The sequence below is a fragment of the Camelus bactrianus genome, chromosome 23, assembly GCF_048773025.1.
Source record: "Camelus bactrianus isolate YW-2024 breed Bactrian camel chromosome 23, ASM4877302v1, whole genome shotgun sequence".
NCBI lineage: Eukaryota > Metazoa > Chordata > Mammalia > Artiodactyla > Camelidae > Camelus > Camelus bactrianus.
This window is the reverse complement of record NC_133561.1, coordinates 16407300-16431820: the sequence shown is the minus strand read 5'-3', so window position 1 is coordinate 16431820 and position 24521 is coordinate 16407300. Positions and strand designations below refer to the sequence as shown.

At 35.0% G+C, this 24521-nt stretch overlaps 1 protein-coding gene across 1 annotated transcript in view; it reads right to left on the bottom strand.

The window, feature by feature from the left end:
* Nucleotides 1–24521, bottom strand: part of DNAH14 (dynein axonemal heavy chain 14) — a 259076-nt gene that overhangs the window by 78085 nt on the left and 156470 nt on the right. Inside the window, exons 53-62 of the mRNA XM_074351453.1 lie at nt 23696–23863; nt 22822–22914; nt 16044–16241; nt 13500–13661; nt 12425–12616; nt 10764–10945; nt 9373–9481; nt 8720–8845; nt 5180–5274; nt 1546–1705 (exon numbers count right to left, since the gene is read on the bottom strand). Coding sequence (XP_074207554.1) covers nt 1546–1705; nt 5180–5274; nt 8720–8845; nt 9373–9481; nt 10764–10945; nt 12425–12616; nt 13500–13661; nt 16044–16241; nt 22822–22914; nt 23696–23863 — 1485 coding nt within the window. The remainder of the gene's footprint in view (nt 1–1545; nt 1706–5179; nt 5275–8719; nt 8846–9372; nt 9482–10763; nt 10946–12424; nt 12617–13499; nt 13662–16043; nt 16242–22821; nt 22915–23695; nt 23864–24521) is intronic.

Sequence of the window (24521 nt, the reverse complement as noted above, 5' to 3'; positions counted from 1 at the left end):
AAAATAAATAAAGTATGACTATGTCAAACTAAAAGCTGCACAGCAAAAGAAAGCATCAACAAAAAGAAACAGCAACCTACCAAATGGGAGAAAATATTTGCAAACCATACATGTGATAAGGGGTTAATATTCAAAATAAATAACTCATCTAATCCAGCAGCAAAAAATCCCCAAAAAACCAAAAATGCAAAAACCAATCCGACTGAAAATTGGGCAGAGGATCTGAATAGACATTTTTTCAAAGAAGATATACAGATGGCCAATCGGTACATAAAAAGAAGCTCAACATCACTACTTACCAGGGAAATGAAAATCAAAACCACAACGAGATTATCACCTGTTAGAATGGCTATTATCAAAAGAAAGCAAATAACTAGTGTTGGTGAGGATGTGGAACCCTTGTGCACTGTTAGTGGAAATGTAAATTGGTGCAGCCACTATGGAAAACGGTATAAGGTCTCCTCAATCAATTAAAAATAGAAGTACCATATGATCCAGCAATTTCACTTCTGGGTGTCTACCTGAAGGATACAAAAACACTAACTCAAAAAGATATATGCATCCCCATGTTCACTGCAGCATTATTTTCAATAGTCAAGACATGGAAGTAACTTAAATCATTAAATGGATGGATAAAGAAAATGTGGTATATATAAATATATATGTGTATACATAATGGAAATATTACTCAGCCATAAAAAGAAGGAAATTCTTCCATTTGTGACAACCTGAATGGTCCTTGAGAGCATTATGTTAAATGAAATAAGACAGACAGAGAAAGACAAAATACTGTATGATCTCACTTAAACATGGAAGGTTAAAAAAGGTTAAAAAAAGAAAACAAAAACAAAACTGAACTCATACATTCAGAGAACAGATTGGTGGTCTCCAGAGGCAGGGATTTGGGGGTAGTGAAAATGAGTGGAGGTGGTCAAAAGGTACAAACTTCCAGTTATAAAATAAATAAGCCCTGGGGATATAATGTATAGCATGGTGGCTATAGTTATGAATATTGTATTGTATATCTGAAAGTTTCTAAGAGAGTAAATCTTAAAAGTTCTTATCACAAGAAAAAAATATTGTAATTGTGTGGTGATGGATGTTAAAAAGACTTATTGTGGTGATTATTGCAACATATACAAATATCAAATCAGTATGTTGTACACTTGAAATGAATATAATGTTGTATGTCAGTTATCTATCAATAAAAAAAATCACAGAAGCCTTTATTCACACATTGCACTTTCATAGAGTAATGCAATCCATCCAGGAAGCCTTTCTCCCACTATTAGCTTCTTCTATTCTCATTATATAAAGAGATTCTGAGATATGACATTTATCAGATTTTGGTGACACATTACTTTTCCTTGTCACTTCCAGGAGAACTTATATATTTGGATATACAGCTTGCTCTCTGATCTTTTAACTCTTAGCATTGTTTTCTAGCTCTAACACAAAACTCCAATTTTAATACTTCTATCTGACTCCTATAGATTATAAATGTAGAATGTATCAATTATGCATTAGTTGTAGATTAACTTTTACCTTCTCAGGTATGCTGTCCTTGTCAAGGTTAATCAGTTTTTTTAGGAAACTAGTTTCTGAAAGAAGTAACTTTGCTGTAGCCCAGCTGGGTTTCTTTTGCAGAAGAATACAAACTGCATTCATGACAGTCAGTACAAGGAAAGGAGGTTGTGTATATACTCTATAACAGATGGTAAAAATCTAATCAACTTAACAATTGAAATCAAATGCACCCTGTAAACTATCTCAGAAGACAATACACATAGAATTTTAACAAGTATTTTGGTAAGGAGAATTATTTGCCAACATATAGCTACTTCATTACTTGAGTATCTACAAAAATTTGAGTATCTTTAATACATAGGTACCTTTGCTTTAGGATGATGAAATGCATAAAACTTAAATATGTAGAACTTCTGAGTTTGAGGTTAGTTCTTTTCATTATAAAAGTATTTGCTGCAGAGTTCTTTAGAGTAGGAACCCTCCTGTTTCATCATAGTGTTGATTTATTGATGATTACTTGACAGAGACACTGTATGCGTGTGTGTTGGGGGGTAGCTGGTAGTCAGCCCTATTCTTGTAACTTGAGGTGTGCCGTAAGGTGCAACTCCTCTTAGACACATCTTCTGATTTTTCTTCATCCTGATCAAAATTTCCTACCATAAAGAACACAGATCCAAGAGCACTGGGGGAAGGAGAGTAGATAAGGCTTTGTCTCTCAGGTTATTAATAATGTGATTATTGGAACACAGGAAGCTGCCACTCAGCTACGTCCTAATCAGCTGACAAGCTACTGCACAATTGATGAGAAGCTGACACTTTGGGAAGCCAGAGGTCAGAATAACATTTATGAGAAAGTTTTAATGAAATGCCACTGGGGTGGTGGTTGCTGTGCAACAGCCAATGGGGACTAGGAACAAAAGGGATATTTCCATCCAGGGTAATGAGTCTCCCCCAGATGAAAATCATATAAACTTCTCAAAAAAAGGAAGGCAAAAAAGTCAACTTTCATGTATGTCATTATCTACAGGGGTTACGAAGAAGGCCCCCCTGCCCCTGCCTTTCATCATTAGAGATCTCCTGCTTGGATTAATATTTGTTGTAGTTAACAGTCTACTTTTAAAGTGAAGATATTTTTCAAGAGGGCTAACTAATTAAATTATTAACGTCTTATTTTGAACAAATTTATCAGGTTGCTTTTCTGAGATTATCAGTCTGGCTTTATTGAAATAATGAGAAAGATAACAACAGAGGAACTAGGGAAAGAGAGGCAAGGTTCACAGAGGAGAAATGAGAACCCCTTAAACAAACTGTTCTTCAATTTTGCCCCAGGTTTGACTCTTTAAAAGCAAGTAGGATGGGAATACAATCAAATTAAGATGAAATGTATTATCTATGAAATTTGATGTTAATTAAAAGGAAAATAGGATTCAACTGACTGCAGTTCAATTTATGTGCTCCTCTCCAGAAACAAATATTTGACTTAAAGTGAGACCTAGTGGAAATCTGCTTTAACGTCCTCCATTACTGCAAAGAAGTGCTCTGTATTTGCCCCTTACTGGTGTACTCCAATCTGCATTTTCTACCATCTTCTTTCTTTTTCTAGTGGCTAATGTGCAAATTGGCAAAGAATTGTAATGTCATGAGGCAAGATGACAGAAACAGCAGCTAGGAAAAAGACTGGATTAAAAGACTGAAAAAACAGTGTATCTGCTAGATGTCTCTGCTGCATGTCCTACCTAAGAACAGAAACAAAGATCATATTGTAAGGAATTTCATTTATCTGGCATTTTGAAGTGAAGTGAAATGCACATTAGCAACAACACAAGAGAGAATCTTATACAAACAAAGTGTATGCAAGGAATTCAAGGACTAGACTAGTTTTCTTTAGCCTTTGTACTACTAGGGCAGGGGAAGGGGCCTGCTTGATCAGAGAAAACACTTAGCATTAAAGTAACCTTTTTGGAGCACTTGCCTTATGCCAGACTATTCTGAACATTTTACATGTTTGAACTCATTCCAATCCTTCTGACATTTGTTATTATCCCTGTTGCATGAAAGGGAAGTTGAGGCACAGAGAGGCTATATAAGCAGTGCCAGGACTCCCAGGAAGCTTAGTACCAGAGCCCATGTGCTTAACCACTGAAATATACTGTCCCTCAGAAATTAGACTAGAGGGAATTTGAGCTCATCTCTCTCTTGAGAATCTCTGCCAGAGAAAAACTAAGAGAATCGAACTTGTGGAACAAAGTCACGAGGTACAGAGAGGCTATGTCTGGGAAGGCTGGCCTTGCTACTTCTCAGATGTCATCCCTCCAGCACTCCCTCTTGTTCACTGAGCCTCAGCCATCCTGGTCCATCTGCAGTTCAACACATTTCTGCCTTAAGACTTTTGTGCTTTCTGTTTCTTCTGCTTCAAACACTTTTCCTCTGGATACTTTCCTAGTTCAAATCCAAACTTCATCCAGTTCTCTGCTTCAGTGTCACCTCATCAGAGATGCCTTCCCCAACTGTTACCTGTTGTAACCTTAGCACTGATCATGGAGCCTGGCACACAGTGTGCCCTCAGTATATTTGCTGAATGAATGAATAAATGAATGCATAAGACTGAATAGATATGAATGAGGTAAAAAAGAGAATAGGGAGTTAAGAATCCTCTCCCTTCCTCTTGTTTGTTTCTCTCTGTGCATTTGTTTTTCAGCTTTAGGTAGAATAACTTCAACATTGAGATATTCTCTGTTCTTCTCCATAAAAGTACACTGGTTAAAAAAAAAAAAACCAAACCAAAACCCCCTTTTTGCCATATTCTGTTCTTATCCTCAGAGTTAATAATGTGTTATAAATATCATGGTAGATTCACTTTGTATTTTAGCATCTTTTGTTGAAATACTACTTTCTTTAAATAGTGGGAAACTCAACACAACCCAAGGTGTAATAGGCAAATTCTCTTTGTTTGTTGAGTTGGAGAGCTCAAGTTAAAAATTACCTCACCCAAAGATTCAAATTAGAACCATCAGGTTCTGATTCTTGTAACTGAAAGTATTTCATGTCTTCTTGTATTTTCTTATGAATTTCTCTATAATCTCTTTTCCTTCTACATTTGGAAAGTTGGGTTTGGGAAAGGGCATGATGGGACATGCTCCTCACAGTGACACCTGGTGGCAGTGGCCAACACTTGCAGTATCAGATGTCCTGTGTTCCTACAGATCCCAAATGTCCTATAGCTACACTGGCATACGCAGCAGTGTTGTAAACATTGTCCTCTTAATTTTCGAACAGCAGTTCAGGTGTTTCTATAATTTCTGTGCATTTTCTTTACAGTTTAGGCAATTCAATATTTGATCGATTTTAAGATACACATTTTTACATCTCTGATACTGGGATTTAATTATAACCAAGGGCACATCATATAGTTTACTTGGGAGTATTTTTTTCTTTCTTAAGGGTATATAAAATTCTGATGCGCCTTATAGTTGATGACATAACACTGATAAGATACAGAATATAAAACACATAATGCAAAATTTAAAGTAACCAAGATAGGTAAAAGTGGCTTAATCTAAAAATGGAATATAGACTTAAATAAATTTTACCATGTATTTTTCCTTTATTTTGAGCTTGTCCAACTCAAAAGAAACTTAGGTAAATTACTCACCTTAATTCAGAAACATCAGCTTTATCCAGGGCATTTAGAGCCATGACTGCCTTGTCTAGAGCTGGCAGCACACTGTTTAATTCACTGGCAGTTTTCTGCAATAAAGTTTTAAGCTCGTAAATCCATATGAATGAAAATAGTTGCATGCTTAATTTTTTATATTTTGAACTTGGAAAATGTAATTTGACATTTTTGCAATGTCTATAAGCTATGCATCTGCATGACTTAGGAATGTACACACATGCTTCTACTGTTAGAAATGTGTGTTATTGTCCTAAATGTAGTGTATTATGCAACCCCTGATGAGAAATTATCTGTGAGAAGCAAAAACACTGAGTGGCTTCTGCCTTCTGTATTAGACTCAGTGTAGTTGTAACAATGCCTTTTTGAGGAATGGTCCGGTTAAAGGTGTACAGTAGTAAAGCTAATGAAGCTTAAGCTCCAGAGCCCTTCAGTTGCACAGGCGCCTTCCATGGTCCTGGAAGGAGCTCTGCAAAAATATATCTGCTGGGTCATACATTTTTGTAAGACTAGCAAAAGTAAGACATTTTAACTGCAATCAGATTAAGACCAATTTCTCTTTACACTTTGACTCAGTCTTTGTTAGGTATTCTATCATGACAGTTGGTGCTGGAATGGTTGTGGACATTTTTGGGATCGGGCTAAGAAGTTGAGTTGGGAATTATATTTATATTGCTTAAGTCACTTATCGGTGTAATTAAGTTATTGGAAGCTATCTCAAATAGGAATGACTTCTAGAAATACTTCTGTTGTCTATTGTTCCAACTTTCCTAGTGATGTGACATTAAGGTGCACGGGCAGAGGTCATACTATAATATAAACTTGTACTATAGTGCTCAGCACCAGGATCTAGTCTGTGGAAAATCCTTCTATTTAGCAGATGAATAAAATTGTAAGTAGATCCTCACTGACACTTACTCAAAATGGAAGTTCCCTCTTTCATGAATATATTTGATAATGCAGCATATTCTACTATTCTAACCCTACTATATTTTCCCTTTTTTTGGATGGGAGTTTTGCAACAGGAATGAATCAGAATTCCTGGGCTTTTAGGTAATAATTATTGCATTTGGAAAGATGTTTTAGAATGTCTCAATGAAGTAAGTGAGAAATTACAGATTCCTTATATAGTTGTATGTGAAAGGTGCCTTATTTATAATTGTTAACTTTTATTTACAAATAAAAATTACAACAAAAACTTGTGGAATGTTAAATAAAAGTCATCGTTAAAATCAATAGAAAGGGTGTGGGAAGGTATAAATTGGGAGTTTGAGATTTGCAGATACTAACTATTATATATAAAATAGATAAACAAGTTTTTACTGTATAGTACAGGGAACTATATTCAGTATCTTGTAGAACCTATAAAGAAAAAGAATATGAAAAGAAATGTGTATGTATATGTATGACTGAAACATTATGCTGTACACCAGAAACTGACAAAACATTGTAAACTGACTCTACTTCAACGAAAAAAAGATTAATAGAAATCCTTCTGATATTGAGAAGCAAAATGTACTAAAAAATTTCAGATCATACCAAGAGCAGTAATTTATTAAGAGTTAAAAATAAATTTAGGATAGAAATAATGATCTGGCTCTTGTTCTGTTTAATAATCCAATTAATGAAGAAGAATGTATCATATAATCACTGGAAAAATTCAAGACTCTGAGTTTGTAAGAAATAGTGACATTAATAAAACTATAGATATCAGAAAACAACTCTATTAATAAAGACATCGATGGAAAATTGGTTAATGAATTTCTCAATTCAAACAGTATTTAAAATTAATCACTGCACAAGGAATCTTGAAATGCCATTCTGCTTATACCAAATTTGATAGCAATACTAAAAAGATTCATCAATTATCAATGATGAGTGATGAAGCTGAAAGAAACTTTCCTAAACTATAAAAAATGAAAAACACATTTTATCAACTATGCTGTAGATTCTATAGGAAATTACATTACAAAATCATTATCATATGAAGAAGAGATCACAGAGTATGCAGCGAAAAAATACAGGAAAAAAAGTATTATGGGATGTGTTAAGGCAGTTAATGACTAAACATCATTATGTCATTTCTCTAGATTTTGTGATGTTTGTCATAATTGTCAGCTTTTAAAATTTGTATTTTATTTGATTTTTAACTTATTTTAAATAAATATTCACTTTCATTTCTAATGGTGGTGAACTAGTAATTTATATTCTTTGAAAAAAATACAGCCTCAAAATTGTATAAGCTTCAGGTCCTATAAAACCTGAATTTGCTTCTGAGGTCAGATGGGTTTCTTTGTGGCAAGTCAAAAAAAAAAAAAAACAAAAAAAACCCTGTTAATTCCTCTATATCCATTTTCTTTTGGCCTAAAAAATTAAAGACTGAAATTAAACTGTACTCATACTTAATATACTAGCTAACAGTGGCACCTTCATTTGGTTGGCCTAACAGAGGTTATGGGTCACTCACAGTGAGACTCATGTGGCATCCTGAGGGAAGAGGGGACGTCCCACAAGTTGGAAGGGTTGGCTGTGAAGGCTTCCCCATTTCCTAAATGCTCAGCGCATTCAGAAGCCCTGCTGCTTACTTGTGTCCAAGTAGGGGGATTTACCTATTACATTATCTAGCTTGAAGTAAATTAACCCTTAAAATATAGACAGGTAGCTCAAAAAGGTTTCTGAAAGAAACCTTGGATTGGAGATAATGCCAATACTGGGAGTTCAAGTGGACAGTGTGAAAAAGGCAGGCTGATAGTTCTCTTATCCCCGGTATGAACTCTTCTTCAGCTTTGCTTTAAATAATGATCTAGTCAGATCTCACAAGAAACCAGGCAAAAAATTTTTTAATTATCTAGAGGACTATTTGAAATATGTATTAACAACCACTATCATTTATAATAAATGTTCATAGTATTAGCTAATGATAGTAGCTCATGTATATAACTTATAAATAAATATTGAAGGTTTTAGCTCAATAAATGATAGAGGTGCTTGATTAAAAATCTTTGCATGTGGAAGACATGAAACTCCGCCTTCTCTGAGCAGGGGTAGCTGTTCATCAGACCAGGGTCGAACATTCAGTAATTTGCCACATGAGGTTGGTTCCCACTGGAATTCTGACTGGAGAGTACAGAAAGGGATTTGCCAGTTTAAGAAGAGAGGATTATTCAGGCAATGAGAGAAGTGACACAAACTAAATAGTCCCTAGAAGGTGCTTCATTTCCTATAGATGTTGCTCTTGGAGGCCACTGTAACCAGAAGTACCAGACTATCTGTCTATTACTAAAATTTCGCAAGGACAGGGAGCCTGTGTCTTTGTACTCCTTGTTTACATTTAATAGTGCCTTGCATGTAGTAAGTACTCAATAAATATTTGCTGGGATAAAAATTTAAAAATAAAAAAATAAAAAATATGCAAAGTTAGGGCACGATATATTTAAGAGCCTGATCTTTAAATTCTGGGGGTAGGAAACAATTTTGCAAATCTCTCGAAGATTTTTATTGACTATATTTTAATCTTACCTGAGCATATTCTTCCACAATTCTTACTTCTTCTGCCATAATTTCTTCATCCTGTTTAACAAGCATCTGAACTTTCTCAACTACTTGTGAATCTTTCTGTAGTTTTTCCATTAGGGTTTCTTTTTCCTAATAAACCAAATAATTCCTCTTAGAATAAATTTTAAGAGACATATCTTTTTATAAAGAGAAACTCAAATAGCTTATTTCATTATCATAGACTTTGTCAAAATCAGCTTGAAATTTGTTTAATAGACTCCTAAGAATGACTACAATAAATATCATTTCATATAATATACATAAAGAATGATAAGTAATGATTTTTAGAATCCTTGGCAGACAGCAAGTTACCACAGCACATTTCAGATGAATTTAACTAATAACTAGAATTTTTTATATGAGCTCTTGCACTTAGTTATATACCTATTGTGACGTTTAATTATTAAAATATAATGATGTTACTACTTGCTGTTATTGTTACTATTTTTTTCCCTGATTTTACAGATAAGAAAATTGAGACTCAGAGAGGTTACCCAGCTGCACGGTAATCAAGCTGGAATTCTAACCCATTTGTCAAGTATCAAGAGTTTTTGCTTTCAAACATTGTTCTATAATAAACTATAAAATCTTTAAAAGAGATTCCAAACCAAACACACCTTTGTTTTTTGTTCTATTTGAGGGCCAAGAATCAAGAGCTCTTCCTGCATATCTGTAACTAGAGTGGTTGCTTCCAGGATCTTGGATAGGCCCACATAGAAACGATTCCTGAAGGGAAAAAAAAGTATTAAGAACATGCAGATGTAACAAAATATTAGCCAAACAAGATATACTGTGATCATGGATTGGAAGACAACATGATAAAGACGTCCATTCCCCCCAACTGATTTATAGATTTAACGAAATTCCTGTCAAAATCTCAGTAAGATTTTTTTTTGTAGGTATATAGATATGTTTATTCTAAAATGTATATGGAAAGGCAAATGAACTTGGGTAATTAAAACAATTTGGAAAGAGAAGAATAAAGTGGGTGGAATTACTCTACCTAATTATAAGACTGATTACATAGCAGCAGTAGTCAAGACTATGTGGTACTGGCAGAAGGATAGATACATAAATTGATGGAGCAGAGAGAGAACCCAGAAATAAACCCACACAAGTACAGTCAACCAAATTTTGACAAAGGTGCAAAAGCAATAAAGGAAGGAAAAGTTTTCAACAAATGGTGCAGGGGCATTGGTTATATGAGATGAACCTCGACCTAACCGTCACATCTTATACAAAAATTAACTCAAAATGGACCATAGAATTAAATGTAAAAGGTAAAAACCATGATACTTAAAGAAGAAAACATAGGAGAAAATCTTTAGGCTCTAGGGGTTTCTTCTTAGACAAGAAAAGCATAATTCATAAAAGAAAAAAATTCATAAATTGGACTTTTTATCAAAATTAGGACCCTTTTCTCTGTGAAAGATCCTGTTAAGAAGATGAAAAGACAAGATACCAACTGCAATATAGTATCTGTAGTCTATCTGACAAAGGACTCATGTTTAGAGTCATGAAACTTTCTCGGGGTCTGCTGGGTTCTGATTAGGTGTGAGCCTTTCTGCTTCATATTTCCTCTCCTGCCTTCCCAGGTCCAGGTGGAGGCTCCAAAACTGCTGAGCTGCAGCATGACACGGACTCCTGAGCAACAGGTGTCTCACTCTCTGTGCTGTAGTCGCCTGGCTCCTTTTAGTTTGGTGTTGTCCCATGGGATAAGGGACACGGAGAGTGGCACCTGTGGCGACTCTTGCTTTCATTGTCTATGTCTGAATCTAACGGCTCAGTGCTTCTTCGCTGGCTGAATACGTCAGCTTTGCCTTTCTGGGGGCTGCCTTAGAATGACCACAGGGGAACCATACACCTTACTTCTTTCAAAGTCTTCTGCAGCTTTTGCCTCTTTCCCACTGAAAAGGCAAATTTGGGCTATTTTGTATTTGTGGTTTTTTTTACAAGTAAAAGCACAAATGTAGCATAACATATTTCCAATTTGGTCTCAAAGTCTTACCTCTTCCTTTGCATTTCCTTCCCTCGGGACTTCAAAATGTGGGCAAATGTATCCATGAATCGCAGGTAGTTACTGGGAGTGATATAATACTGCCTTCCCGTTTTTTTAAAGTATTTTGTGCTCAAGTCTTTTATACTTTTGTGGATTTGGACACATGTTGGGGCAAGTTTTTCTATTAAGTTCTGAAAAATAATGATTTCTAAGAATTAAGAGAAAGCAATCGAAATATACATGCATGCCAAAGAAATTGAACACTGTGAAAACTTGAAATAGTTTATCATTTCTGACATGTGGAGACGTAGAAAAATGCTCTGGATGGATGGGACCAAGAACATACGGGTTGTAGTGGTTAGGATGGTGTTAGGGTGGAAAAGACAACAAAATCAATGATTAATGACATGTCTGACTCAGACTAGGCTTTTCCCTCATTTCTGCTACAGTTATCCAAGGAATTAGGGCACCATCATCAGTGGCCAAGGTTTATGGTGTTTTCTCCATCTCCTGTCTTCCTTCCTTTAAAGTAGGGTATTGATAGCAAGATTCTCAACTTCCTTGAGTTAAATAATGCTAGAAAAATGTAAAGGCTTAAAGGATATATAGTCAGTCCTCTGTATCCATGGGTTCTGCATCCACAGATTCAAACAACCACAGAAAATATTTTTTTTAAATTCCAGAAAGTTCCAAAAAGCAAAACCTGAATTTCGCTTATGCTGGCAACTATTTACATAGCACTTACATTAGATGTATAAGTAATCTAGAGATGATTTAAGGTATATGGGAGGATGTACGTAATGTATATGCAAATACTATACCATTTCATATACCAAATTGAGCTGATTTTTGTATCTGTGGAGATGAGGAGAGAGGGCTGGAACCTATTCCCCACTAGTATTGAGGGATGACTGTATAGATAGATACATAGGTGGACAAAATTAGAGTAGAAAGAGAGAATTCCGATTTAGACATAATCTAGTTTTGATTACCCACTCTGATCCACCAAGCCTAGCTAATTATCTGGTCACTTTTAACCCAGCTGCATTTTCTTTCTGGTTCCGCCCTGAATCTACCCTTCTTGGCCTTTGCTTTCCTTGAACACTTGGACAGGCAAGGTTGCAAGCCCCTTTCTGTGTCCCACACTGAATCTCAGGCCTCCATGAATTTATAACTTCTTTTGCCAACACCCCGCAGGATCTTCAGCTGAATCACTCTAGATTCTTACTGACTTGTGGCTCATAAATTCTGAGCTAATTTTGTGAATGGCTTGTGCTCTCATTTCTTTGTAGTCTTGCCGTTGTAGCCAAGCCAGAGAAACTTACAAGAAGTACACAGAAGGCTGCAGCATCCTTACCAGAGCACCTGGTATGCAAAATTGAGGTTGTTTACCTTCATGGAAATCTGCTGTCCACTCTGAGGGCAGAATAGGGAAGAGATCCAAGCAGTGAGGAATCTGGGCATCTCTGAAATAGGGTAAGTTAGGGGGCATAAGGGATAGGGAATTGATAAAGAGTCAAGACAAACACTTGACATTTCATAATTTTGCCTAGAGATGCCTATTTTTGCCCACCTCGGGTTCACTGCTGTTCATAGACATGATATCATTAGATTCTATAATAAATTGAAATCTTCACTTGCATTAGATTTTTAAAAGAAGTTGTATTTACCTCTCTGTTATCAAAATCCACCTTTTCTCTTAAGAAAGAGTTGGCTACAATCAGGAGAGCCTCTTCTGGCCACTTCTCATACCAATCGATTGTGCAGGTGCTAATCATAGAAGGATATACTCTACAATTTTGGTTAAAGTTAGGTCTTGCAGGACTCATGGTCATAAAAATATGAAGATTTTTATATATTCTCTAAAAATTAATAAAAACATAAGTTGTTAAAATGTAATCCACTGCTTCAAAGAAAATACTGTACTGAAAATTTCATTTAAAATTTGTTCCTATTTTTTCCCTTAATGAGTAGACTAAAGACTGACCAACTGTACATTGCATGCCTGCCATAACTGAAATCCTTCTAAGGGAAACTAGAAGCTCCACAGAGCTCTTCTGAGGAAAGCAGCCAGGTTCTGGTCTGCAGGACCCCACTCTCTTGGCTTCAGCAGGATGAACTAAATAGGGGAGGCACTGGACTCCAGAATATTCCTTGTATAAACCACCTTTTATGAGGGGGTCTGGTGCTAGGGTTCTGTTCAGCAGGGAACCTTGTATCAGATGGCAATGGGTTTGACTATTTAACTCTCTCCTCTGGGGTGGTGTGCATTTAACAACCACAGAAACTCAAAGTGAGAAATAGATGAATTAACACTGAAAGAGACAAAGAGAAACAAGACCAATGTTATGGGTAGAGCACCAGGGAGATATTAATAAACTTCTATAGCTGAATGATTTTAGCTAAGCTACAGTAAATCCTATGCAATCTTGCAGTCCTAGGCTACTGCTAGTTTCTATGAAGTCTGCCTGTGACCTAGCTGTGTTGTTGCTGTTTCTCACTTGGAAGGATTGGCCATGGGGCAGATTCTTTCCTCATTTCCATATGTCACTTTATGATAAAACCACATTATTGAAAGCAGCCTCAGTGAGTCAAAGTGCCTTTTAAATCAAAGGGTTCAATTTGAACAAAGTGATAATATCTTTGAGTATCAAGCAATCTATTGAAAATCATGGACAGAATTATAAACATGTTCTACCTTAATTTAACATGACAATTTGATAAAGCTAATCCACAAAAAAGTACCTTTTGGAAGAATGAAAGTAAAGCTTGCCTATTATCAACATAACCAGACTGTTCAGCAACAGATCTAATCCTGAGTGCAATCGAGTCCAGCTCCTCATTTTCAAACAAGTCAGGTATTTTCCCCAAATTGATAATGCTGTTCAAATCTTCCAAAAATGACTCCTTTGGTGAGACATACCAGGAATGGGTAAATTATTCATATATTCATATTCTACTCTAAACACATCAGATTGAGAAAGTAATAGTATTTAAGGAGAACTGAGGTTAACTTAAAAAACAAACTTCTCTTAATTCAAACCCATCAAAACCATTTTTTTTCCTGAGTCAAAATAAGTTTCATTTATCCATTAATTTATTCAAACACTAGAGAAACATACATTTGGTACTGATGGAATGCTAAACACCTGTGTTAGGCACTGGGGCAAGAGGTATGGGATGAGTGGATACAATAATGAGTTGAGCAGGGACTTTGCTTTAAGCAGATTACCGCAGTTCTCGGTATGTCGACTTTTGTGCTTGAACACTACACAAACTAGAGATCACATGGCCGAAAGACTATCTTAATTTAACCAAGTTTATCTCTATAAAGGACTCCAAATTGAACGGGAAGGTAACATAGGAGAAGCAGCAGTGAAAGAAACTACAGAAGAGTTATTTTAAAAAGTATGAACATTTTGGTTTTGAGAATAAATCCAAGCTTTCTTTAAAAAAAGCATCATTAGCATTTTTGACTCCTTGAGATAGTCCTCAGACACTCACAGGTTCCTGGTATTTCAGCTCAGGTAAGGAAGGGCAAAGAACTTGTGGACTGTCTCCAGTAGAGGCTAAAAGAGGTGACGTAGGGCTAGCTGCTTTCCTGTCTCACCTAAGACATGATGGAGAACTGACAAAGCTTCATTATATATTCTGATTATTACCTACTTGTTGAGAGTTTAGCTAAGTTACTCCATGGTACTGCTGCCTCAGCATCCATTTTGTTTGGCTATGCAGCCCGCAGGGGGCCTTAAACTGACTCTAGTCCCCTCATGCAAGCACATTCCTTAGATAGCAACCAACAGAATTACAAGCAATGTAAGTTCTGATGTGACTTCCCAACAGCACTTGTGATCAACAGTCTCCCCCGCCTCCCAGCTCCTTACCCTTTATGTACCCCTTAGATAAGACCCCCGTGGAATTTACCAAAACTTTTCTTTGAGTTTGAAATGACCAATCTGGCCCTAGTCTGGGAGCCCCAAAGCACTACACCCACAGACTCTAATAAAGGCATGTGCCCCAGGTCCTGCTTGTCTCTCTCTGAACTCTGCCTTGACTTCCCATGTGTCCCCTTCAAGGCGTGTTTTCCTCCTCCAGGACCTGTGAGTAATCAACTTCCCTATTTCAAATTCTCTTGTGGTCTTTGTTAAACTGTGGCTCACCATCCGGTACCCTGTACTCCACTTAACAAATGTTAACAAATTTTTTTGATTCACGTGGAAAACAATGATGTGGCCAGAAAAAACCTGTAAAGTGTGGAAAGGAAAGCCAATGACATTGAAGTTCTGAATACTGTGGGAGGCATGTTAACTCAGCCTTGATTTGATAGTGGTTTTCTGAAAAATAGTTTCTTAATTAGAATGATAAGTTCCTGGCATGGGAGAAACTACATCTTCTGAAATCCAGAAAGAAAATGTCTGGCAGAAACCTTAACCTGATCACTCAAGCAGGATATTTACATCTGGAAAGGGGAAAATATATAGTTTAAGTAGATATTACAGAGTAGAACACATATGACATCATGGAGTACAGCAGAAATGACATGGCACTTGGATTTACTTTCAAAATATAATATGAAAGAAAAATACAACTCGAGGGAGAGAGGCCCAGTATTAGAAGAAAAAACAAGATGACAGTTTGAAACAATACTAATAATTATACATGTCTGGGTCATAGATAATAAGTAATAGTCCCTTGAAATTTTGCCACAAGGAAATAAATACAATCGGAGATGGTATTCCTAATTATGTTTTGGCTGTAGAAGGGTATAACTTAAGCAAACAGACTTTTTAAAAGTTGAGTGATTGACATTTTTTGCTTATTTATAAATAAAGTATATTCTGCAAGGAAATTTCTCAACTTGATGGTGAAATTTGAGCAGGATAGAGAAGAGAAATAGGAGCCTCAATTCTGTGAGAGCACACTGTGGATTATGTGGTTTGACAGTGGATACAGATGATAGTGTACTTTTAAAAAGATTACAAACTAGTTCAGATGTAAAATGGATGACTTCAGCTCCACACATAAATTACTTCCAATTTGTCAACTAAAATTAAAATCATAAAATGATAGAAAATCTTTTGTTGTAACGCTTACACAAAACTATTTTTAGCATGATTACAAATTTATAAACTGTGTAGTCTATGACTGGATAAGAGTAGAGAATAATGAAAAGAATTGATATGGTAGGTTAATAGGACCATAGATAATTATTTTCTTCTCAAATATTAAGTTTTGGGGGGCTACTTAAAAACCAAACTTAAGCAAATAATAAAGACAAACGTTACTTACCTGATCTAGGTTTAAATTAGCAACTATCAAAACAGTGGGGCTTCCCTCTACACCTGTTTGAATAAACACCTTTTTAAAACCTTCTTTGAATTCCATGTAGGCATAATTGTGAGATACAGGCACTCGGTATACTTTGTGTTCTGTCAAATAACAGGCCAAAGTTGCACAAGTTTCTTTTCCACATCCATCAATTCCAATCTTGAGAAGAAAACAAATCCATATGATTCCTATATTATGTTCTGGGACTCTTTCAATGTATAGTTTTCTATTTAGCTGTGCTAAAAATTCAGACAGTAAAGTTTTTTAGACTACTTCTATAATGTTTTTGATAGATATATGAAATATAATTAAAGTATTTTATCAAAGTTTTATAAGGCACTGAAACACTTTCAATATTTTAATCTTTTCATAGCCTCTTGAAGTATATGAAATAACTGCACTGGAAAAGAAAAATAGCATAGATAGGCTTATAAATCATTGTTATGTGACTGTCAATATTTGAGTCTTCATTTATAAGAATTTAGATAGGTCTTTTCCTATCTATTTTAAGCAATGAACACTTAAGAAGTGCTCTTTGGTAATGATGACAAAATCTTACCCTTTTAAAACAGTTTTATTGAAGTATAATTTATAGATTACACCTGTTTTAGGTGTACAGTGATTTTTAATAAATTTATAGAGTTATGCAACCATCACCACAATCTGTTTTTAGAACATTTCCATCACCCCAAAATATCCCTCAAGTCTGTTTGCAGTCAATTCTCTTTCTAACCTCCAGTTCTAGGCAACCTTTAATATGCTTTCTGTCTCTATAGGCTTGTCTTTTTGGGACATTTTCTATAAATGGAATCATACAGTATGATGTTTTTTGCATCTGACTTCTCACTTAGCATGATGGTTTTGAGGTTCTTTCATGCTGTAGTGTGCATCGATAGTTCATTCCTTTTTATTCCTGAATAGTATTCTATTGCATAAATAAACCACATTTTGTTCATTCATTCACCTACTGAATAAACATTTGGACAATGGGATTGTTTTCTCTTGGCTCTTACAATAATGCTGCCATGAACATTTGTCCAAAGACTGTTTTACTTTCTCTTGTGTATATACATAGGAATAGAATTGCTCAGTTATAGGGTTAATTTATGTTAAACACAGAAATGGGCAAACTATGTTCCAAAGTAGTTGTACTATTTTACATTCCACCAGTAATGTATGTGGGTTCCAGTTTATTCACACCCTTGCCAGAATCTTCTATTGACCATCTTTTTGATGATAGTCATTCAAGTGGGTGTGTAGTGGTATCTCAATGTTGTTTTAACTTGCATTTCCCTAATGATTAATGACGTTGAGTACCTTTTAATGGGCTTATTAGTCATTCATGGATCTTCTTTGGTGAAGTATCTATTCAAATCTTTTGCCCATCTTAATAAATAAACTTTTTTTACTTTAGAACTTTTTTTACTTTAGAAGTTTTTGATTTACAATAAAAAGAATTTTCATATATCCCAAGCCAGTTTCCCCTATTATTAACATCTATTAGTATGATACATTGTTACCATTAATGAAACATTGGCATTAACTAAAGTCTATACTTCACTCAAATTTCCTTAGTTTATACCTAGTGTCCTTTTTCTGTTCCAGGATCCCTTCCAGGACACCACATTACATTTAGTTGTCATATCTCTTTAGGCTCCTCTTGACTGTGAGAGTTTTCCTCATGACTAGACTGGAGTTATGTGCGTTGGGGAGGAAGACAACAGGGATAAAGGACCATTTTCATCACATCGTATCAAGGGTACACACTATCAACATGATTTATCACTGTTGATGCTGACCTTGATCACGTACATGAGGTAGTATTTGTTAGATTTCGCCATTGTAAACTTCCTCTTTCCCCATCTCCCCCTTTCTATACTGTACTCTTTGGGAGAAGGTCACCAAGAGTAGCTCACAGTTAAGGATTGGGGAGTTATGCTCCAATTCCTTGAGGGCAGAGTATCTACATACATTACTTGGAATTGTTCTTTGTGGGGAATTTGTCTATTTTCCTCCATTTATTTATTATTTGTTCATTTTTTATTTATGTAGACTCATGGATATTTATTATTTACTTTCAGTTATAGTCCAATTATTTTGTTTTTTTGAGTATGGCCACTGGGGGCTCTTTTAGTCGGCTCTTGTGTCCTTTTGATATACTCCCATAATCATGATTTTTTAAAAAAACACTTTCTTTCTTGCACTATAAGATAATCCATGCTCATACAGTGTATTTTCGTTGCCAGATCTATTGTAAACCATTTTTCTAAGGAGCCCTGGTTTCTTTGTTTGTTTGTTTGTAAGAATGGTATTATACACCAAGATCTGGGTCCTAGGTGTGCTTGTTACTACTGGGGCACCACTGTTTCTAGGCCCTCTCAGCTGACATAGCAAGGAAATTTATGTTTGTATGTTAACCCTTGTATATTCATATTTCTATAAATAGTTCTATATGTAACCATCCATATTAAACTAAACATATATTCAACTGATGTCTTCAACTTGATTATTATATGGGTCACTGTAACCTCTCACTCCAACAATGAGAAAATGACTTCCATCATCTGTCATCCTTTACTTAAGGATACATATATAGTTTCAGAATGGCTAACCTGTTTCAATTCCTGATTTTAATAACTGGAGTGTTCTCTCTCTTTTTTCTTGGTCAGCCTCACTAAAGGTTTGTCAACTCTGATGATCTTTTCAAAGAAACAACTTTTGTTTGTTTCATTGATATTCTCTATTAGTTTTCTATTCTCTAATTTCTTCCCTCATGCTTATTCTTTCTTTCTGCTTGCTTTGGACTTCGTTTTCTTTCCTTTTTGTAGTTTTCTAAGGTGAAAGTTTAATTTAGTTTTTTTTTTTTTTTTTGAGATTTTTCTTTTTAAAATATAGGCATTTACAGCTGTATATTTCCCTCTAGGCACTACCTTAGGGATGTTGGATGTTGTATTTTTGTTTTCTTCATCTCAAAGTACTTTCTATTTTCTCTTGTGATTTCTTCTTTTACCCATTGGATACTTAGGGGTGTGCTATAAAAGTTCCACATATTTATGAATATTCCAAATTTCTTTGTTATTGATTCCTGTTGTAATTCTATTGTGATCAGAGAACATATTTTGAATGACTTCAACCCTTTTAAATTTCTTGAGACTGGTTTTCTGATTTGGCATATGGTCTGTCCCAGAGAATGTTCCATGTGTGCTCCTGAAGGACATGTATTTTGCTCTGTATGTGTCAATCAGTTGCAGTTGTTTTACAATATTGTTGATGTCTTTACATTCTTGTTGATTTATATGCAGTTGCTCTATCAATTATTGAGAGTGGGGATATTGAAACCTCTAACTACTAATGTTGAATTGCTTATTTCTTCTTTCAGTTCTATCCGTTCAGCTTCATGAATTTTGAGGCTTGGTTGTTAGGTGTGTATATGTTTATAAGTGTTTTATTTTCCTGGTAATTAATCTTCTTATACTATTTTCTCACTTTTTAATTGAATATAGTTGATTTACAATATTATATTAGTTTCAGGTGTAAAGTGTAGTGATTCAGTATTTTTACAGATTATACTCCATTAAAAGTTATTACAAGATAATGGCTATAATTAATTCCCTGTGCTATACAGTATACTCTTATTATTTATTTTACACATAGCAGTTTGTATCTCTTAATCCTATACCTGTTTCACCCCTCTCCTCTTCTCTCCCCTCTTCCTGTTAACCACTGGTGTTTTTTCTCTAACGGTGAGTCTATTTCTGTTTTGCTATATATCTTTATTTCTTAGATTCTACAAATAAGTGATATCACACAGTATTTGTCTTTCTTTGAATTATTTCACTAAGCATAACATTCTCTAGATCCATCTAGGTTGATGCAAATGGCATAATTTCATTCTTTTTTATGGCTGAGTAATATTTCAATACACCACATTTTCTTTATCAATTCATCTGTTGATAGACACTTGCATTGCTTCCATACCTTGGCTATTATAAACAGTGCTGTTACAAATTTGGAGTGCATGTATCTTTTCCAATGAGTGTCTTCATTTTTTCACAATATACAACTAGGACTGGACTTGCTGGATCATACGGTAGTTATATTTTCAGTTTTTTGAGGGACCTCCATACTGTTTTCCATAGTGGCTGCAATAATTTCATTTCCACCAACAGTGTACAAGGCTTCTTTTTTTTCCCATATCCTCATCAACATTTGTTATTTGTAGACATTTTGATGGTAGCCATTCTGACAGATGAAGGTGATATCTTGCTATTGTTTTCATATGCATTTCTCTAATAATTAGTGATGTTGAGCATCTTTCCATGTGCCTATTAGCCACCTGTATGTCTTTTTGCTCATATAGGGCTTTGTTCTTCTTTTTCTGATTCCTTTAGGTGATAGGTGAGGTGTTTTTTTTTGTTTGCTTTGTTTTGTTTTTGAGATTTTTCTTGCTTCTTGAGGAAGGCCTGTATTGCTATGAACTCTTAGAACTGCTTTTGCTGCACCCCATAGATTTGGAAAATTTGTGTATCCATTTTCATTTGTCTCAAGCTATTTTCTGGTTTTCTTTGATTTCGTCATTGATCCATTGTTTTTTAGTATCATGTTGTTTAGTCTCCATGTGTTTGTGTGTTTTGTGCTTTTCTCATTGTTCTTTTGGTAATTGATTTCTAATTTCACATCATGTGGTTAGTAAAAATGCTTGATATAATTTTTTGATTAAATTTGTTGAGACTTGTTTTGTGGTCTAGCATGTGATCTATACTGGAGAATGTTACCTGTGTACTTGAGAAGAATGTGTATTCTACTGTTTTTGGATGTAGTGTTCTGTAGATATCTATTAATTCCACCTGGTCTACTACATCATTTAATTCCACTGTTGCCTTATTGATTTTCTATCCGGACGATCTGTTCATTGATGTAAGTGGATATTAAAGTCTCCTACTATTGGATTATTGTCAGTCTCTCTTTATAACTGTTAGTATTTGCTTTACACATTTAGGTGTTCCTGTATCGGTGTATAAGTTAATAAGCATAATAATATCTTCTTCTTGTATTGATTCCTTTATCATTATACAATCCCCTTCTTTTTCTCATTATAGTCTTTGTTTTAAAGTCAATTTTATCTGACGTGTGTATTGCTACCCTCAATTTCTTGTCATTTCCATTTTCATGAAATACCTTTTTCCATCTCAGCACTTTAGTCTGGGTGTATCTTCTGCCCTGAAGTGAGTCTCTTGACCTTTAATAAAGGTCTTTTTTTCCTTTAATCCTATCAGCCATCCTATGTCTTTTGATTGGAGCATGTATTCCATTAACATTTAATGTAACTATTGATAGTTGTGTACTTATTGCCATTTTATTACTTGTTTTCCAGTTGCTTTGCAATTCTTCTCTATTCTTTTCTTCTTTTTGTTTCTTCCCTTGCAGTTTGATGATTTTCTCTAATAGTATGCCTATATTTCTTTCTTTTTAGTTTTGTGTATCTATTGTATGTTTTTGATATGTGGTTACCATGGGTTCATATATGTTGACCTATAACTGTATCTACTTGTTTTAAATTGACTGTCATTTAAGTTAAAACACATTCTAAAAGATCTACACTTTTTTACTCCCCTTCCCCACATTTTGTGCTTTTGATATCATAGTTTACATCTCATGTCTATTTCTTAACTATTTATTGTAGTTGCGGTTGCTTTTACAATATTTTGTCTATCGATCTTTGTACTGGCTTATTTAAATGGCTGATCCTCAGTCCTTACTATATCTTTGCCTTTCCTAGTGGGACTTTGCCTTTTTTTTTTAAATCACTTTTTGCTTCCTTTCCACTTAGAGAAAACTCTTCAACATTTCTTTTAGGATAGGTTTAGTATTGCTGTCTTCTTTTAGTTTTTACTTGTCTGAGAAGTTCATTTGTCTCTCCTCTTCTGAATGATAATCCTTCTGTGCAGAGTGTCCTAGGCCACAGGTTTTCCCCTGTGTGATGCCGTTTATGGAATGGGAAAGGTTAGTAAAGGAATACTTTTGCTGGTGGAAAGATGTGCCCTTGTATTTTTGATTAATTCCATTTTCCAATTTTTAAATTCCTTTTAATTAGTCCTGTACATATCTGTTTAAATATAAGACTGTTTGAATAAAGATCTGAATGCAAAAAGAAGTCCTTTTTGAAAAAAAGGTACGTATATAACTAGTTATAAAGTATAAAAAAATAAAACTATAGGCATACATAATAAATTAAACAAATAGTCATAAATAATGTGATTTATATAATTGGCTAAATATGTTGGATTTTATTTAGCCTTCTGAAAGCTTTTCTCTATTTAAGGTATTTGGAGATTTTCCAAGAATTTAACTCTCATTTGATTTTGTGAGAAGTAAAATTTTGTGTAAAGACTCATTTTCTAAATAAATATTCAAGTAAGTGTATTATTTTTGAAGTCAAGATCCACCTTGCCGATACTATATTAATATTGAAGATAGGATATGCTAGAGATGGTACCAGATGCATCACTTTTATTCATATCAAATACCTTCCAAAAAAAAATAACATTTTTATGTGCTGATAAATTTATTATGCAAACTCTTGAGAGGACAAGGATCTTCTCATATGATTCAATGACTGTGAGCTTTCATAAATGGAAAGTGTGGATAAATAAAACTTCTGTAAGCAGAGAAGATTTGATTGGATTTCCTTAATTTTTATTTTGCTGACTGAAACAGTTTGAAACAGTTAAATTCTTACCAGTAACATATGAGTCCCTGGCTGTCGAAGGACCCTTGTAGCTCTTGCAATGTGTTGTATGGCTTGCCTGAAGAACACTATGGAGCAAGAAATCTACCAGAGAAAATGGAACAAATAAACTGATTATAGGCATAGAGAAATTAAATGTTCACTGTAGTTTTATATACAGGATACAGGAATGAGAATAACTACTTTGGTAATCTAGTAATCTAGGTCTAGTAAACTGGTTTACATTTACGGGAAAATAAATTTGCACAATGATGATTGTCCCTTTGCCAGTATTCTGATAAGCAAGCTTAGGGGGAAGCAGGGAGGCATAGGCTTGAGGGAAGAGAATGAATAGGAGAACAGCAGCATCTAGGCTGCTTTTCTACTGCTCCATCTTGGAGCAGAACAAGTGCTGGGAGGAAGAGTCTTAGGAAATTGGTTCACGGCATCTGCGATTTTGTTGGTGTTTGTGCTCCAACACAGCTCTGCCCACAAAAATAATGGGGAAGACTAAACAAGTCACATCCATATTGGTGCCACTTGTTGCTGCTTCAGACCCTGTTGTCTCACTCTCTCTTGCATTTATTGATTCCATTAACTTTAATCATTCAACTCTTTACAGCCTCAGTTGTGCACCTTGTATTTACAATTATACTCTTACTAAATGAGACAAAATAACATGAACACTATAAATCTGCATTTCTAATGGTCTGCTTTAAAATTTGAAGGCACACCTTTTTCCTGATTTCTCTTGCCCTTACACACACATGCACACACAATCTTAATATTTGATTTTATATCCCATATACACATGTAGGTGTATATATAAAAAAATATATATATGTATATAGCACTCCTTAGATTTTTATATAGTATATATCTTTACCTCCAGAGATGCTGAATTCAACTTCATTTGGAATTCATTAAGTACATCAGCAAGTTTACTATAGTCATTAGTATTCTGATAGGTCTTCTTTCTATGAGACTTGTTTATATCCAGAAAATCCACAAATATAATTGAGTCATTCACCAGTTTTTCTTTGGTCCATTGAATCTATTACAAGATAATAATTTAATAGTATCTGTTAATAGCATAATTCTACTTGTTATTAAAACTAATATAATAAACTTGTGTCAGAAAAGCTCTTGGCACAACAGATCTAGGCCTCAGGAGTTCTTAACCTTTTTTGTGCCGTTTGACAGAGAAACCTGTGGACTCCTCATCAGAATAATATTTTAAAATACATATGGTAAAATGCAAAGGTTATAAAGGAAACCAAATATATTGAAATACAGATCTATTTAAGGACTCTTTGAGTGCCTGCAAATCTCAGGTGAAGAACCTCTGCTGTGGGAATAATATGTCATTACCATGAAGTTTCACTAACAATCTGAAAAAGAGAATCTTCCTTAATCAGTTGTTAATTATCACCATAGATCTACAAAATTCCATACCATACTCGCTTTTCTGGTCCACTTGGCAAACTCTTGCCTGTCTTTCATACCAAGGTCATGGGCTATCCCTTCCCTGAAGTCTGACCATTTCCCTCTCCTCTGAAACCAGGTAGAGAAAAGTACTCTTTCTTCCTTTGTTCCACCACTGTGATGTGTGCATAGGTCTGTCTAACACAGGTGCTTGGAGGCAGGTACTACATTAGTTCCATGTAGGTCTCAGAACTTACCTCACTTGGTGTCTAGCCCTGGAATTTCCT